The sequence below is a fragment of the Solanum stenotomum genome, chromosome 8, assembly GCF_019186545.1.
Source record: "Solanum stenotomum isolate F172 chromosome 8, ASM1918654v1, whole genome shotgun sequence".
NCBI classification, from domain to species: Eukaryota; Viridiplantae; Streptophyta; class Magnoliopsida; order Solanales; family Solanaceae; genus Solanum; species Solanum stenotomum.
In genome coordinates this window covers 21,338,440-21,354,378 of record NC_064289.1, presented here as the reverse complement: position 1 = coordinate 21,354,378, position 15,939 = coordinate 21,338,440, and the positions used below count along the sequence as shown (strand labels likewise).

Genomic DNA, 15,939 nt, shown 5'->3' with positions numbered 1-15,939 from the left:
TATATATCCCTCTCCTCTCGAATACTTCCCTCTCCTCTCGTATACATCCCTCCCATTAAATAATGTTTCATTCGCAATCCGCGAGCTATGTATCCTTGGGTTTCCTGATGTATCCGAGTTCCTATAAATTTAAGAGATTTTTATAATTTGGGAAAGAATATGGATAAAATGTAATTAGCTCTTAACACTATGAGATTTATGTATATATATATCAACAAGGGTTGTGGTGGAGTGATAAGTAGTCATTCATACTTAACCAGAGGTCACGAGTTTGAGTCCCCCTGGTACAGAGTCACCTTTGTTAGGGAGTATTTTACCTCCAATGTAGGACTTCTTGGCATGAATCCAAATTTAATCGGGTTCCAATGTGGGTACTGAACACTGGTAGAAAACCAAAAAAAAAAAAGAAAAAGGTCCATATATATATGCCAATTTAATTTCTAATTTTTATTTTTTATTAAATATAGAAGAAAATGAAATTTGCGGTAGAAACGTTACTTCACTAGTTGTTCCATCATGGGCATGCCAAGTCTTATTCCACTTTATGCCTTTTTATCTTCTTTTTTAACGTTCCATTTAAAAATAATTTCCAATAAATAACGATGATGATGAAAATGATAATAATAATAACAAGAATGGTATTATCAATAATAAAATGATAATGACAAAGCATTTAAAGTTAAGACCTACCATTGGCTATCAAATTATACATATCCAGACATATATATCTTAGCTGTGTGCAAAAAATTAACTGGAAGAATATCATTTTCTCACTTGTCTGGACTCTGGACTATATGTCATGCTGACAATTAAGTGATACCTAATATAACTGTGCTAGATTATATATAGCTGCATTATAAAGAACACAAAAGGGAAATGTACATTAATTTAAAAAGAATATACTCAGTATAATTTCATAAGTGGGGTCTAGAGAGGACGGTTTATCGTAAGTATACAATATGATTACTATCTTATAAAGGTGGAGAGACTATTTTCGATAGATCATCGGCTCAAATAAACATATTAAAAATAAAACAAAATATATAAAGTAAATAATCGTAAACACAGACCTTCACAACAACAAAGTATGACATAGGATCAACCACTTGGACCGACCTTAGGCAGGCACTCCTCCAAAGTGCAGTGGAGATCACCAACCTAGACCATAGGTCTTATTAATCGCACATTGACCCGTCCAGGTCTATCATACTCATCTCTCAATTATGTATAGAACAATTTTAAAGAATTAAAATGGAAAGAATTATTCATATCATCAACATTACAATTAGAGCTTGAAATGTAGGGCACACACCATTTTCCAGTTAGTAACTAACGTAGACATGCACTTAATAGATCTATAATCAAATATCAATTAGCTAATAATTGAATATTATCCAAAATACTTGAAAAGTCAGCGATAATAAACTTATTGAGCAACTAACAACCAAAGCATGTGGTTAGCGTCCCCCACCACTGGTTTATCACTTGACCAATTTAGTTAATTGATTTATAATTTATTAGGCTCAACATTATTTATTGTTAACACCCTAGCTTATATTAGGGCTATATTCGTTCATTTAATCCCACGATTTGCTCTTTGAATGAACTAATATTAATTTTTTTGTTTTTAACGATTGAATTTATGCTTAGTGGGACATAAGTCGACGTGACGCTTGACATAATTTGTGAAAATGTATATAAACTTGCCCTGTGACAAAATTATTTATCTTGAGGGACAAAAATTAAAGACCCACACAAAATAGGAGAAAAGTGCAAATGACCCTAAGCCATGCCAAGGGTCTATCAATTTCAAATTTTTTTTATAGTCGGACACATCAACTGTCACCTAAAATTGACATCATTTTTTACTTAGATTGACACTTTAATTAAGACTTGTATCATTTAATAAAGATTACTATACCATTTTGATTTTTTTTTTACAATCGACAAAACAAATTAGAGAAGTGTAATAGAGAAGCTGCTGACGTGGAAAAGCAACGAATTAACATATTAAATGTGGCATTTTGAGTTTTAAAAAAAATGAAAAAAATCCAAAATATATTTAATAAAAACTTATTTATGAAGAAACAGCATTGGAGTGGTATCAACTTGTTAGGAGGACCTAAACACAATTTTTATCTAAATTTTTTTTTAAAGTTTATTAACTATTATTTAATTTGATATTGATTCTTATACTTATTAGAATGCAAGGTAGTTAAATATACTCCATTATGATAATCACTCTATTTTGGTCAATTAAAAATATAGCCTTTTATTATTATTTTATTGGTGGGTTTTTTAAAAGTAAACCTTTTTTTTAAAAAATAAATCTATTTCTCACCATTTTACTCTCTAGATGACTAGAATCCACAATTTTAGAACTGAAACACAATTTGCGTTGATGAATATTCACCAAATCTAGCTTTGTTTCTCCTTTTAGGCTTCAACGATTCACTTAATTAATAAAGCATTAATTATAAGTTTGAGAAAAGACACTTCGTTTATCAAATTTAAAACGTCATTAAAACAAATTCACTTTAGAAAAGGGACTACTAGACTAGAGCTAACACGTTTCTTTTTTCAACTCAGTTTTCACCTTTTTACTGTTAAGCTATACCTAATTAAGAAATTGAAAAAGGTTCAGTCTTTAAAGTATTTGAAAATGAGCAAATTAAATTTATCCTTCATATAATTAATTAGCTCACATATATTTTTATCGTTCAATAGTTGGTTTAGATATAATCTTAATTTAACAAGAGCCCCAATTTAACATAATTAGTTGATTAATAAGAGGAAAAAAGTCAAGTATATTCTTAAGGTATGCAAAATTAAGCAAATATGTTCTTCATTTCGTATGGAGATCGATGAGATACACAAGAATATTTCATAAGTTGAGAATATCTCATGAAGTTAACTATTTCTTACTTTTTATATTAAATAATAATCCCTCTATTTTAATACATTTCATGAGATTATTATATCTTATCCTACCAATCAAACATGAAATAAATATAAAATAATAAATAATTTTATCTTTTATTCTAAAATTATTACTATATTTTATCCCGCATACTAAATGAGCCCTACGGATATGTCTGGACCTCTTACGCTAAGAAATTAATATTGCTCCCCAACTGTTTAGCCTGTTCCGTTGAGAAAACTTAAAAGGATAACACAATATATATAAATTGTCTTTATCCAAGGAAAGAAGTCTATGGAGTAGGGTGGGCATGGTATAATATTAATATTGAAATTGAAATATTTTATATCGCAATATGAGTATTATGATATTATAGGTATGGTATTTAATATTTTTTTTATATTTATAAACTAAATATTTAAATTATATAAATTTTCAATAATATTGTTTAAACTTTACATTTTTGACTATTCTATCGTGATTGAAATGTTCTTTTGTGAAATTATTTAACAAATTAAAGATAATTATTCGTCTAATATGATTGAATCGTTTTAGAAAAAATTAAAGTTATAATTCTTTATTATATGAATATATATAAACTGAAGTCAAGCAAATTATGATTACTAAATAATCATATCATAAAATAACAAAATCACAATTTAAAGTATCAAACTAATTTGATATGATAATAATATAATATTTTTAGATATTGAAAATCAAAGTTATCCTATCGAATTTTAAAATATTGTACAGTACCGAGTACATATGCACAACCCTATTACAAAGAGCTAATGGGTCATTTTGCGTTGGTCTTTCAAAGAAAAAAACTGTAGTAACAAGTATTTTTGTGGGATATGAATTTAAATTTCTGTATTATAATATTTGACAAATTATATCTTACCTTTTAATTTTTTTTTATGTCTGGCTAGATTTGATCAATTGATAAAAATTAAAATTATAAATCAACACTTTTCTGCATAGTTGCAGAGCTCCTTACCTACATAAGTATATGATTTACTTGGGTCACTTTGAAAACAATATTCATTCGTTTTAATTTATTTATTTCACTTTTTTTTTTTAATTTGTATTAAAAATAATTTTTAAAATTTTAACTTTCTATATGCCATATTTAAGTCTAAAAATAAATATATCTTTAAATTAAAATCACAAACTTCAAAAATAATAATATATATCTCAGATATACATGTTCATAAGTCAACTATAGTTGAGTGTAATGTTGGAGGAAAAAATACTCTTTGGAAAACATTTTCCTCGTGTCAAACCGACGCACCCAAATGAAAATTTCATGGAACGTAGTTTTAACTTAAAGGCAAAACTACAATATATGTATTTCTATCTATAATTATATATTGTCTTATCAATTAATAATTTTTATATCAAATTTTAAGTTAAATACATCTAAATATATGTATTTTTATTATCAGATAAACTGAAATAAGAAGATATACGAGCAATAGAAGAAAAAGAATCTAGTGAAATAGTCTATGTATCATAGATCCATATGAATCACATTAGATACATGTATCTTGGATACCATATACATTCTTGTCTTGAAATACAGATACATAGGGAGGCGAGCGAGATAAGAAATAGGTGAGCAAAAAAGTCAGATACATATAAATACAATATATCTAAAACAAATTACACCTATCAGCGAGTTTTTCTCAGGACTCTAAACCTTTAGGCATGCAAAGCTAGCTGCCTCCAATTCACATGAAACCTTTTTCTCTTTTCTTTCTATCTTTAGTTGGCTGTAATTTAAAGAATTAAATGATGATAGCATCTTTTTTGCCAAAAAGAAATAATGGGCTTATAAATTGTTTAAACTACATCAGTAGATCACAAAGATAGGTGCTTCAACATTAATTTTCTCTTCTTCTTTTTTTTTTTTTTCAATAAAAGAAAGGCAGAATTTGCATTAAAAAGATAAGTAGCGTTTTAATATTTAAGAAATTAATATTGCTCCCCAACTTTATAATGAAAAAGTTAGTTTGGTGTTTCATCCTGTACCATTGAGAAAACTTAAAAAGGATAACACCATAAATTGTCTGCCTCCAACTCATATCGAACCTTTTTCTCTTTTCTTTCCATATTTAGTTAGTTTTTATTGAGAGAAGTATTAAAAATACTTGTGATTTTGATGAAAATTATTAATTTGTTTTTGAATTTTTTAACCGCCTTAATAATATTTTTCTACTTAATTAATTAAACTTAAATACACTTCTGATTTGTCACATGACATATCAAGTGGTCTCAAACTCTTAGAAGAATGTATTATTCTTAAGTTAATAAAAAAGATGAGAGAAGTGTTGAAAATACACCTAAACTTAGCGAGAATAATTAATTTCATCTGCGACTATTGACAATCTTAAAAATACTTCTGAATTATAGGAAAAAGTCTAAAAATACCCTTCATCCACCTATTTTGCTAAGTTCACTCACATTTTTTACTCACTTATACTCTTAAAACTAACAACACCGTCTTTATTTCATTTTTAAATATTATTTATTACTTGTCATTTTTTCTATTTGGAAAATAAAAATATTTAATGAATATCCACAAGTATATATATAACAACAATCAATATAAAAAATGACAAGTAATTATAAATAATATTTTAAAAATAAAATAAAGATGAAGTTGTTAGTTTTGTCTCTAAAACTGTCGAGAATTATTGATTTCATTCTCGAACTATTGACCGTAATAAAAATACACACCTACTTGACTAATTGAAATTTTAAATACTCCTCTCATGTCATATAATGTATCTATGAATATGTCACATTAGTAAAAAAAAAATTCACACGTGCACATACGTGAATAACACATTTGTATATATGACATGAAAAGGATAATTTTAAGTCCTTTAATCATTTTGATATTTTTAAAACTCTTAATAATTGAGGGATACAACAATAATTTACGCAAAATTCATAAATATTATAAATACTTTTTTTCTCTTAAATAGTGGTAGCATCTTTTTTTCTAAAAGAAGTAATGCACTTTTTAATGTCTCCACGAAGACAGACGCTTCAAGATCAATGTCTCTCTTTTCATAAAAGAAAGGCAGAATTTGCATTCAAAAGTTAGCTAGCGGTTATACGATAGATTTAAGTTTTTTTTTTTAAAAAAATAAAATTATATTTGGAAGAAATTTTACCTTTACTTGTAAAATTATTTTTATAAAATCAAGTAAAATTTAAGTTATAACTCTAAAATTTATGACGAAACGGGAGCTTGTATCTTATTGATGAATACGTATTTTTTTTAATTTTTTCACACGGTATTTGATATCCACATTAGACCCCGACTAAATCTGAATTCGCGTTGGAAAGTCACATTGTGGGGTAAAATGCTCTCTATTAAAGACAACTTCATACTCAGAGGAAGTCGAACTCAAACCTCTAGAATGAAGAGTGCTTATTACTATACCACAACTCTCGTTAGTATGAGTACGTTGTTGAATAAATGAGTAATATACTCTTCGGAGATTACTTTAATTAAAAATTTGAATATTGATTGGTAGGTACCAAAATGAGTAAAACTTGTATTACCAAATAATTAATATGAAGAGATATTTTAAAGATGGCATTTTTCTCTATGAGAGGAGTTCAAAGCAATAATTGTAATAATATGTCATACATGAAGACATTAATCGACAAGTTGATAAAGACGTAGGATAAATTAGAGTCATCCAATTATTAAAGCAGGCATAATACTAATACAATTCACACCATTCAAATATAAGCTTAGACTTTAATTTCTATATATTTATGATTACTAAACAAAGTTTATTACCCAAAAATCAAAATATACGATAAGTAGCCTCTCATTGTCGATTAAACAATTTTCACTGTATATTTAAATCAGGAAATATATGCACCGACTTATTTATTTTGCTTAACACCTATTACAATAATGTAGTGGACAAAAGTGTTAAAAATTGTCAAAAGAACATTCTAGCACTCCTTTGAGGTGGGACATTGTGTTTTATCTTAGTGTCAATACAATCAAACTTTGTGGTAGAATAATCCCAAAAGGGTGATTTTTTTTTGTTTTTTTTTTAGAAAAATTACGTAATATAAACATATGATAGGTATTTACGATATATAATTATAATTTAAAATAATTACAATAGGTAGCATCAGACGAGATTTTATTGTAAATTTCTCTCCCTCTGGCCTCTCTCTCACCTCCAAGATTCAGTTGTATCAAATATGTATTTTTTTAAATTTAAATATAGATACAAAACAAATACAAACATACCTGGTAAGTGGTAACATATAAATACAAATACACAAGGCGATAAATTAATACAAATATAATTTATCACGAAATACACAATAAATACAATATGTATTCAACCTCTTTCTTTGTTCCAAATTTTGCTCACCTCTCTCCTTTATTTCCCAATCTCGATTGCCTATTTTGTTTATACAATTGTATTTATTGATTCAAAATATGTATCCCTGATATAACCTGACACAACAAATATAAATGTATTCAACCTTTGATCTCTCGCCTCTCTCAAATCTAGCTCGTCCCGATCCCATAAAACGATGATTATGAAAGGTACGCCAAAAATAAAGAAAACTGATTGGATGCACGCTATCTTCGGTCATGAATGTATTATGGGCGTATTTACAGCATACCAATTTTCCATAAGTAGAGCAACTTAATTGGCATTTTTAATGGAAATTTCACACAAATTTTATATTGTTAAGAGCTAATTACATTATATCTCTATTGTTTTCTAAATTATAAAAAATTCCTTAAATTTGGTAGAATTCGAATACATCTCATCCCAATTTTTGATATATCACTCAACTTCTCGATATATCGCGTCTCGGTTTTGGATACATCGCTCAATGTCCTGATACATCGTGTACGTCCTGAGACATTGCGTAAAGTGATGTATCCGAGAATAGAAAAAAATAGAAATTTTATAATTTTTTCAAATGATAAATTTTTTTAAAGAATATTGCTTTTAGGTAATTTTTCCTCTTTTTAAAATGAATGTGTGTAATTTCAAATATAACGTTCAAATAGTCGGTAACCGATTGGTTAGCTCAACTCAACATTTTTTTCTTTCTTTGCTGCTACGGTAATTTTTTCTGTTAGCATATCCTAATTTCAACAACTAATTAGTTGCATTGTTGCAGGGTTCCATACCTACATAAGTCTATGATTTACTTGTGTCACTTTGAGAATAACATTTATATCTTTTTCAATTTATTTATTTTTATTTTTAATCTGTTTTTTAAAAAATGGTTTTTTGGCAACTTCTTAGTGCTAATTTTCTATGTGATATGTTTAAGATCAAGAATAAATATTCTGGTACAAGCTTAAAAAATCTTTCATTGCTTTCTTAAACTTCTTGTCAAATCAAAACTAGATAAACAAATCATAATTGGGGGTAGGAGGATGGGTGAGTTATGATTATATTTGGTGCTTAAATTAAATCAATAAATAAAACATATATCTTAGATATACACATTCTTTGGTCTGGAGGGGTAAAACAAATAATTTTAGAATTTTTTTTAATTTAGTATAATATAAGTAAGTTAATGAAAATAGTAAATATACATTTATTGTATGAGTAAATATCTCAAAAGGTCATTCAACTATGAGTATTTATGTTATAAAGTCATTCAACTTTATTTTGTATCAATAAAGTCATTCAATTTAAGGTTTTTCTCTTATAAAATCACTCAACTTAAACTTTGTTCTAATAAAATCACTCAACCAACTTTTTCATTAAAAAGATATTAACATGATAAAATATATTAATTTTTGTGTCATATTTAAAATTAAGATCACTGCACACTAAGAAATTTGCATGAATTTAATTATATCAAAATTAAGTCTAAATTTAATTAAAATCACTGCCGATAGATGTATCTGGCTGGACAACTAAGGAAGTCGTATGGAGAAAAAAGTCACTGCCTATTTTTTGTACCGTTTAGTTTGTTTATTTATCACCTTTTGTTTTATGTTTTTATTTGAATAGAGATAAAGTGTGGTCTATTTAATTAATCTTTTGTAAAAAAGAAATCAAGTTCCTGTACACAACCACATACTTTTAATTATAATCGATCTTTGATTGAATGTCAATTTATTAAACACCAAAAATAAAAAAATGCAAATCGATTTTTGATTGAAGGTCGATTTATTAAACATCAAAAATTAAAAAATGTAAATCGATCTTTGGAGGTTAATTTATTATTTTTTTCAGAAAAATAATAAATTTGAGAAGAATATTGCAAACCTATATAATTTCGACGGTTATGAAATTGTTGATGGATTGGGTTTAAGACATGAGTTTTCTTTAATTTTGTTTTATCTGTGGGGTCCATGTCAACATGGCATAAAAATTAATTTATTTTGTCATGTCATATATTTTTTTAATGATAAATTTGATTGAGTGATTTTATAAAAGAAAATCTTAAAATTGAATGATTTTATTGATACAAAAGAAAATTGAGTGACTTTACAAAATAATTCTCGATAATTGAGTGACCTTTAAAGATATTTACTCTTTATTATATATATATATATATATATATATATTTTTATTTTTATTTTATTTTTTTATTTTTTTATTTTTTTTTTAATGAGGATTATATCTGCTCAAAAGCGCGAAATTGAGGAATATATACATCTCTTTTCCTATTTTAAATCATATATAGACATTTTTCTTTCTATTGGTTGACCACAACCTGACGTATCTATCTATAATAAAAATATTATAGTAATATTTAATTTATGCTCTAAATTATTGATGATATGTCCTTACTATCTCTTCGAAAAAAACAAATTAAGCCATGTTCAAGGACATTCTAATACTTGCTTCACCAAATTCCCTTAACTTCATTTGATCACACTTCTTAATCAAATCATAAACGTCATTACCAAAATTTAAATGAAGTAATCCAAAAGTTGATTGTCCCTCACTAGTCATGCACTCAACACCATTTCTTGCTTCAAAATCAATACTAGGTACTAACAAATTAATAAATTAAAGTATGTACCAGTATTAGGTAGTACCACTTGTTGTACCATTTAATATTCTGCAAACTAAATTGATGAATGAATACAACAAAAAGAAGTCAATATATATATAGATTTGATCTTTTCCCAAGTCTACCACTATCCTCCATGGAGGACAGCTAATAATCTCCTCTTGATATTGACCTCACACCAAACCTTACCCTTACTCACAATGTTGCCACTTCCATATACCTAGGGGTGGCACTTGGAAAGAGATCTTTTCTTACTCCAACCCACACTTTACGTTCCCTAGATTCAACTGAACTCATTATTTTATAATACACTAAACTTATTATTTGAATTTACTACTAAAGATCATGAACTTGCTTTTGTCATATCTCCACAAATACAAATAGAATTCATAACTTTAAGGAGTTGCCCTGAATTTTCTAATTTTTTTTTTATATGTTGCACTTAAAAAAAATACATTTGATCACAAAATGTTGGAATTTAACTAGAAACTGAATTTCAGAATTTTCAAAAATTAAAAAAATAACTTTCACTTTTTCACTTCAAATTACTCAAAAGAAAATCAAAACAACTCCAATTTGTCTTTACAGCATAACACAATTTCAATTTTCAAATAGAAAGAAGTATTAAAAATACCTCTGAACTTGACATGAATTATTAATTTCAAATCCGAACTATTGACAACCTTAAAAATATTTCTCTACTTGACTAACTCAACTTAAATACATTCCTGATCTTCCACATGACATGACAAGTGGTCTCAAACTCATGTAGGAATGTGAGACTTTTAATAAAAAACTGAGAGAAGTGTTGAAAATACTCCTAAGTTTGACGAGAATTTAGGGGTGTATTTCACTCATGTGGTAAACTCAAATGTGTTTAAGATCAATCAGTCAGATATAAAAATGTTTTTAAGACTGTCAATAATTCGAGAATGAAAATAATAATTCATACCAAATTTAGAAATTGTTTTCAATACTTCTCACTTATCAAATCTTATTTTTCAATTTAAAAACGAAAACTTTTTTTTTTTTCAAATTTCACAATAAAACATCGCCAAAACCCGTCTAAATTCGTAACCACTCCTGCCCTTGCATAGTTCCACCGGCTAATATATATGCATGATTTGCCTCAGTCTATCCAACACTCAAGTTTTATAACTCTACTTTCTTCTTTAATTTTTATTACTCACAAGTCACAACGAAAAAAAAACAGTATTCTTGCCTCCCCTGAGGCTCCATTGTCGGCAACTGCATTTTTCTCTTCCTACTGTATTCCAAAATTTAAAACCCAAAAATGGACTACGCCAGGCTTGGAAAACCCAAGCCTAAAGATCTCTCACGCCGAGAAATACTGCCAAAATTTGAAGAGAATGCGCCAAATCAAAGGTCCAAACTCAAAATTGTACTCATTTTCTCTAGCATTCTTATAATTGCTTCTGCAATTTCTGCAGCAGTTGTGGTAACTGTGCGGAGTACTACTAAAACGGGTGCCACAGTGCGTCATATAAAGCCCAGTCAGGCAATTTCACGAACATGTAGTCGAACTCGCTTTCCAACGCTCTGTTTAAACTCTTTACATGAATTCCCCGGTGCACTCACCGCTTCCGACGCCGAACTCGTCCACATTTCCGTCAATGCGACGCTTCAGCGTTTTGGCAGGGCGTTTTACAGGGCGTCCGATTTTAACAGCCTTGTCATGGATAAGCGTACAAGGTCCGCTTACGAAAGTTGCCTTGAGCTGTTAGAAGATTCTGTTTACCTTCTATCCCGATCCTTAACCTCCGTTGCTCCCGGCGCTGGAAAATCACCACCGGGAAACAATAACGACGTGCAGACGTGGCTGAGCGCTGCGCTCACCAACCAGGACACGTGTACGGAAGGTTTCGCTGATGTTAGCGGGAACGTGAAGGATCAGATGGCGACAAATTTGAAGGATTTGTCTCAATTGGTGAGCAATTGCTTAGCCATTTTCGCTGCCGTGAACGGAAACGATGATTTCGCCGGAGTTCCGATTCACAACCGTCGGCGGAGGTTAATGGGTACTGTTGCGTCGGCGAAAAAAGAGAATTTCCCGAAATGGCTGTCACGGAAGGATCGAAAGTTACTGGATGCGCCAGTTTCGACAATTCAAGCAGATATGATCGTTTCAAAAGACGGTAACGGAACGTTCAAGACAATTGCAGAGGCAATTAAGAAGCTCCCTGATTACAGTTCTCGCAGAATAATAATTTACGTCAAGGCAGGAAGGTAAAAATAAAAAATAAAAAGTACTCTATTATTTTTGCTTTTTCACTAATTAAGAGTACTTTTTCCTTGTCCTTGTTTACATCCCACGTGATAGACTGAGTATTCAGTAGTTAATTATAGCATTGATCTTCTCATTTCTTTGTCGTCCTCATCATGATATTATTTCTAGTAGGCTTGAAAGCATTATCAAATTTTCTATTGTTCGGATAGTAAGCATATTTTATTATCAATTTTGAGATTGTGTGTTCGAGTGATCAAAGGAATACAAATTAAAATTTCTAATCTGTACTGTTTATTTGCGCATGTAAATAACAGGTATGAAGAAGATATCCTGAAAGTAGGGAGGAAAAAGACGAACGTAATGTTCATAGGTGACGGCAAAGGCCAGACGATGATATCAGGTGGCAAAAGTGTATCACAGAATCTGACGACATTCCATACCGCGTCTTTCGGTATATTTACTCACTTTGACTACATTTTTTTAAAAATAGTGATGATATTTTAGTCGTCAACTTGTACATACCTACCTTGATTATTACATGTCAATTCAAATAGTTTAAAATCAAGCATCAGCGTCACATTGCTAGGCTGGTGCCTTGCTTTGGCTCCATTTATATGGTTTCCCTCTTGACTTGCCTCTTATTACTCTCTATTTATGTATCGTGATGTGTGGTGGAAAATTGAAACAGTGGGCATGGGGCGGCCCTCTTCATTTTGGCAATTTTAGTACTAGCATATCAGCAGCAGTAATAGAAATTAGAAAATGCACATGGCCTTGTCATTGAATTCTTAGCTACTTTGTAATTAAGTCTCAGTCGTCATTTGTATGCTACATACCCTCCAAATATCTTAGTCTAATACTTACTACTTTTATTTTGGTGTATGAGAAAATAAATGTATGTTGGAATGAAATTGCTAGGAATAAATATGAATTCAAATGACCAATCCCATTATCCCAATTATCAAAACATAAGTTAGATAGAATGTTTAAAAATGTGGAAGCACTAAATTGAGGTGTTTTACCTATTTTGGGAAGCATGGACAGTAACATTAGTCCAGGGGATATAAACGACGTTAGCCCCCACAATTTTGTTTCTTAATAAAAGAGAAATGAGTCTGATATATTCATCAATTTTGTTATTTAGAGCTGATATATATTAATGATGTTATACAAATGACTCATACATACCCTTTTCCTCTAACGAAAGTGAAAAAATTAATTTTAATTTAATTTTTTAAAAATATATATAATTTATAAGGGTATATTTATCCTGTATTTATTTTGACTTTTTTTCTTATTTATGACCAGTTTTTTTTTTTTCAAATACAAAAATTAAATTACAATATAGCCGAAAAAATAGTTTTAAACTATAATTAGCCACAAAAAATCAGTTTTAAATTTTTTTCTTTACATTAAAGAATGAAAGAAAAAAATAAAATAGGAATAAGCAACTCAAATAATGATAATCAAAGAAGTTAAAAAATAATTTATGTATAAAAAAGATTAAATATACCTTAAACTTTGCTAGATGGATCATATATACTCCTACGTGAATTTTTATAAATTAAAAGTAAAAATTATAAATTTAAAACTATTTTTTTTCACTTCCGTTAAATGAAAGGCATATGTGAGCTCATTTTGTAATATCGGGGTATATTTGAGTTGTTTGTATAACGATAAGAGTATATATGAGCCACTTTCATAACGAGGATTTATCAGCTTCAAATGATAAAGTTGAAGGGTATATCCGACCTTTTTCCCTAATAAAAAATATGAAAAAATTGTATATGAGAATCTAATAGAAATCACAAATAGTTGATCCTTATCCATGACATGATTGGCTTTTTAAAAATCTATAATCTGAAGACAAGTAGTACTAGGGATAGCGATATGACCAGTAATTTGGTAGGCTCATTATATTTTAAAGAAATAATCACATGTTGGGAGGTGAGGTAATTAATATTCATGCCCCTCCTAACTGTTAATGTCCTTTTGACTCACTTTCTCTAACCACTTGAGTAGATTTATTACTCCGTGCGTCCCGTGGGTCACTTTTTCGCTTTCGATAATCAGTTTGATTAATTTTTAAAATTAAATTAAATTAGATCTAAGTTTACATAATTTGAATCTTGAAAAAGGAAAAGTACTCTGTTATCATCTCTGTAACATTGGATCATGGCCTCACAGTGCAACTTTCTTAATGTGCAGCGGCAACTGGAGCTGGATTCATTGCAAGAGACATTACATTTCAGAACTGGGCTGGACCAGGCAAGCATCAAGCGGTAGCTCTTCGTATTGGTGCTGATCATGCTGTGATCTATCGATGCAACATCATCGGATACCAAGACACTCTGTACGTGCACTCCCAGCGCCAATTCTATCGTGAGTGTGATATCTACGGGACAGTTGATTTCATCTTCGGTAATGCAGCAGTGGTCATCCAAAACTGCAGCATTTATGCTCGAAAGCCAATGGACTTTCAAAAGAACACCATCACAGCTCAAAACAGGAAAGATCCCAATCAAAACACTGGAATTTCAATCCATGCTTGCAAAATCATAGCCACATCTGACCTCCAGGCATCTAAAGGGAGCTTCCCCACGTATCTAGGCCGACCATGGAAGCTGTACTCACGAACTGTTGTCATGTTATCTTACTTGGGTGATCACATACACCCGCATGGTTGGTTAGAGTGGAATGCTACTTTTGCTCTTGATACATTGTATTATGGTGAGTATATGAACTATGGACCGGGAGCAGCCGTGGGGCAACGGGTAAAATGGCCGGGATATCGTGTGATCAATTCCACGGATGAGGCCAGCAAGTACACTGTAGCGCAGTTCATTTTTGGATCATCGTGGTTGCCTTCAACTGGGGTGGCATTCTTGGCAGGTTTGAGTACCTGAATAAGTTAATGGTATAAATGAACATATTTTCAAGATGGAATTTTATGTTTTGTGCAGTAATATATGATGAATAACATGGTATGTCCCATTAATGGTATTTCCATAATTAGGTGAATTTGCTCCATTATTGGTCATCTGACCGAAGAAACATTCCAGATTACAGCTTTCATTGTTTATTAAGTGCATGTAATTTGTTTTTCTTTTTTTGTTATTATCAGATCATATATATACTAGATTACAGCTTTCATTTTTATTATTTTTTGCAAGTTGCGCATTTGTCTGTTCAACTGAAAATAATTTACATTCTCAAACCAAATCTACAATATTATGTAGAAGAAATATATACATTTTATGTGTTTTTATATATTATATGTATTTACCAGCTTTTACGTATATAAAATGTAAGAATCTCATTTTTTTAATATCAAAATGGACTACATTCGATAAAAGTGATGCGCTAAAAATTACAAATTGGAAAACCCGATGGACTCCGTTGATGTCTTACTAATAACAAATGAGAAGTAAAATATGATTATTGAGGAAGTCCTTCGGTTATCCTGCATTTGATTGGAGGTATGAGGGATAATTAATCTTGAAACAACTTATTCCCAACCAAATGACCCCTAGTCTCATCCATAAGAACTTATGCCCGGTAAGTCTGCATTTCAAATAGTACATGTACTAGCTAGGTGTAGTGAACTTTATTCTATATTTGCCTTAAGATAATTGCTCAAGTTCATATAAGCAAACAACCCGTCGACTTAAACACCTAACACCTGCCTCATCCCTTTCAGCAGAAAAAGTTGGAAGTCATTTGTCCC

General features: G+C 29.9%; 1 protein-coding gene and 1 non-coding gene across 2 annotated transcripts; one reads left to right on the top strand and one right to left on the bottom strand.

Moving 5' to 3' along the window:
- Positions 1 to 1,047: 1,047 nt before the first annotated feature.
- LOC125875323 (U1 spliceosomal RNA) lies at positions 1,048 to 1,207 on the bottom strand. The gene has a single exon (XR_007447391.1). It is a non-coding gene; the product is annotated as a U1 spliceosomal RNA (small nuclear RNA).
- A 10,000-nt stretch (positions 1,208 to 11,207) lies between these two features.
- LOC125872428 (probable pectinesterase/pectinesterase inhibitor 34) lies at positions 11,208 to 15,324 on the top strand. The gene is made up of 3 exons (XM_049553156.1): positions 11,208 to 12,211; positions 12,527 to 12,663; positions 14,421 to 15,324. The coding sequence occupies exons 1-3, from the start codon at positions 11,259 to 11,261 to the stop codon at positions 15,116 to 15,118; spliced, it is 1,788 nt and encodes a 595-aa protein (XP_049409113.1). The 5' UTR covers positions 11,208 to 11,258; the 3' UTR covers positions 15,119 to 15,324.
- The last annotated feature ends 615 nt before the right edge of the window (positions 15,325 to 15,939 follow it).

Excerpts from the sequence above, each read along its gene's own strand:
- LOC125872428 (XM_049553156.1), top strand. The coding sequence starts at position 11,259 with ATGGACTACGCCAGGCTTGGAAAACCCAAGCCTAAAGATCTCTCACGC. Across the intron at positions 12,212-12,526 it reads ATTTACGTCAAGGCAGGAAG|GTATGAAGAAGATATCCTGA; the intron begins GTAAAAATAAAA and ends TGTAAATAACAG. Across the intron at positions 12,664-14,420 it reads ATTCCATACCGCGTCTTTCG|CGGCAACTGGAGCTGGATTC; the intron begins GTATATTTACTC and ends CTTAATGTGCAG.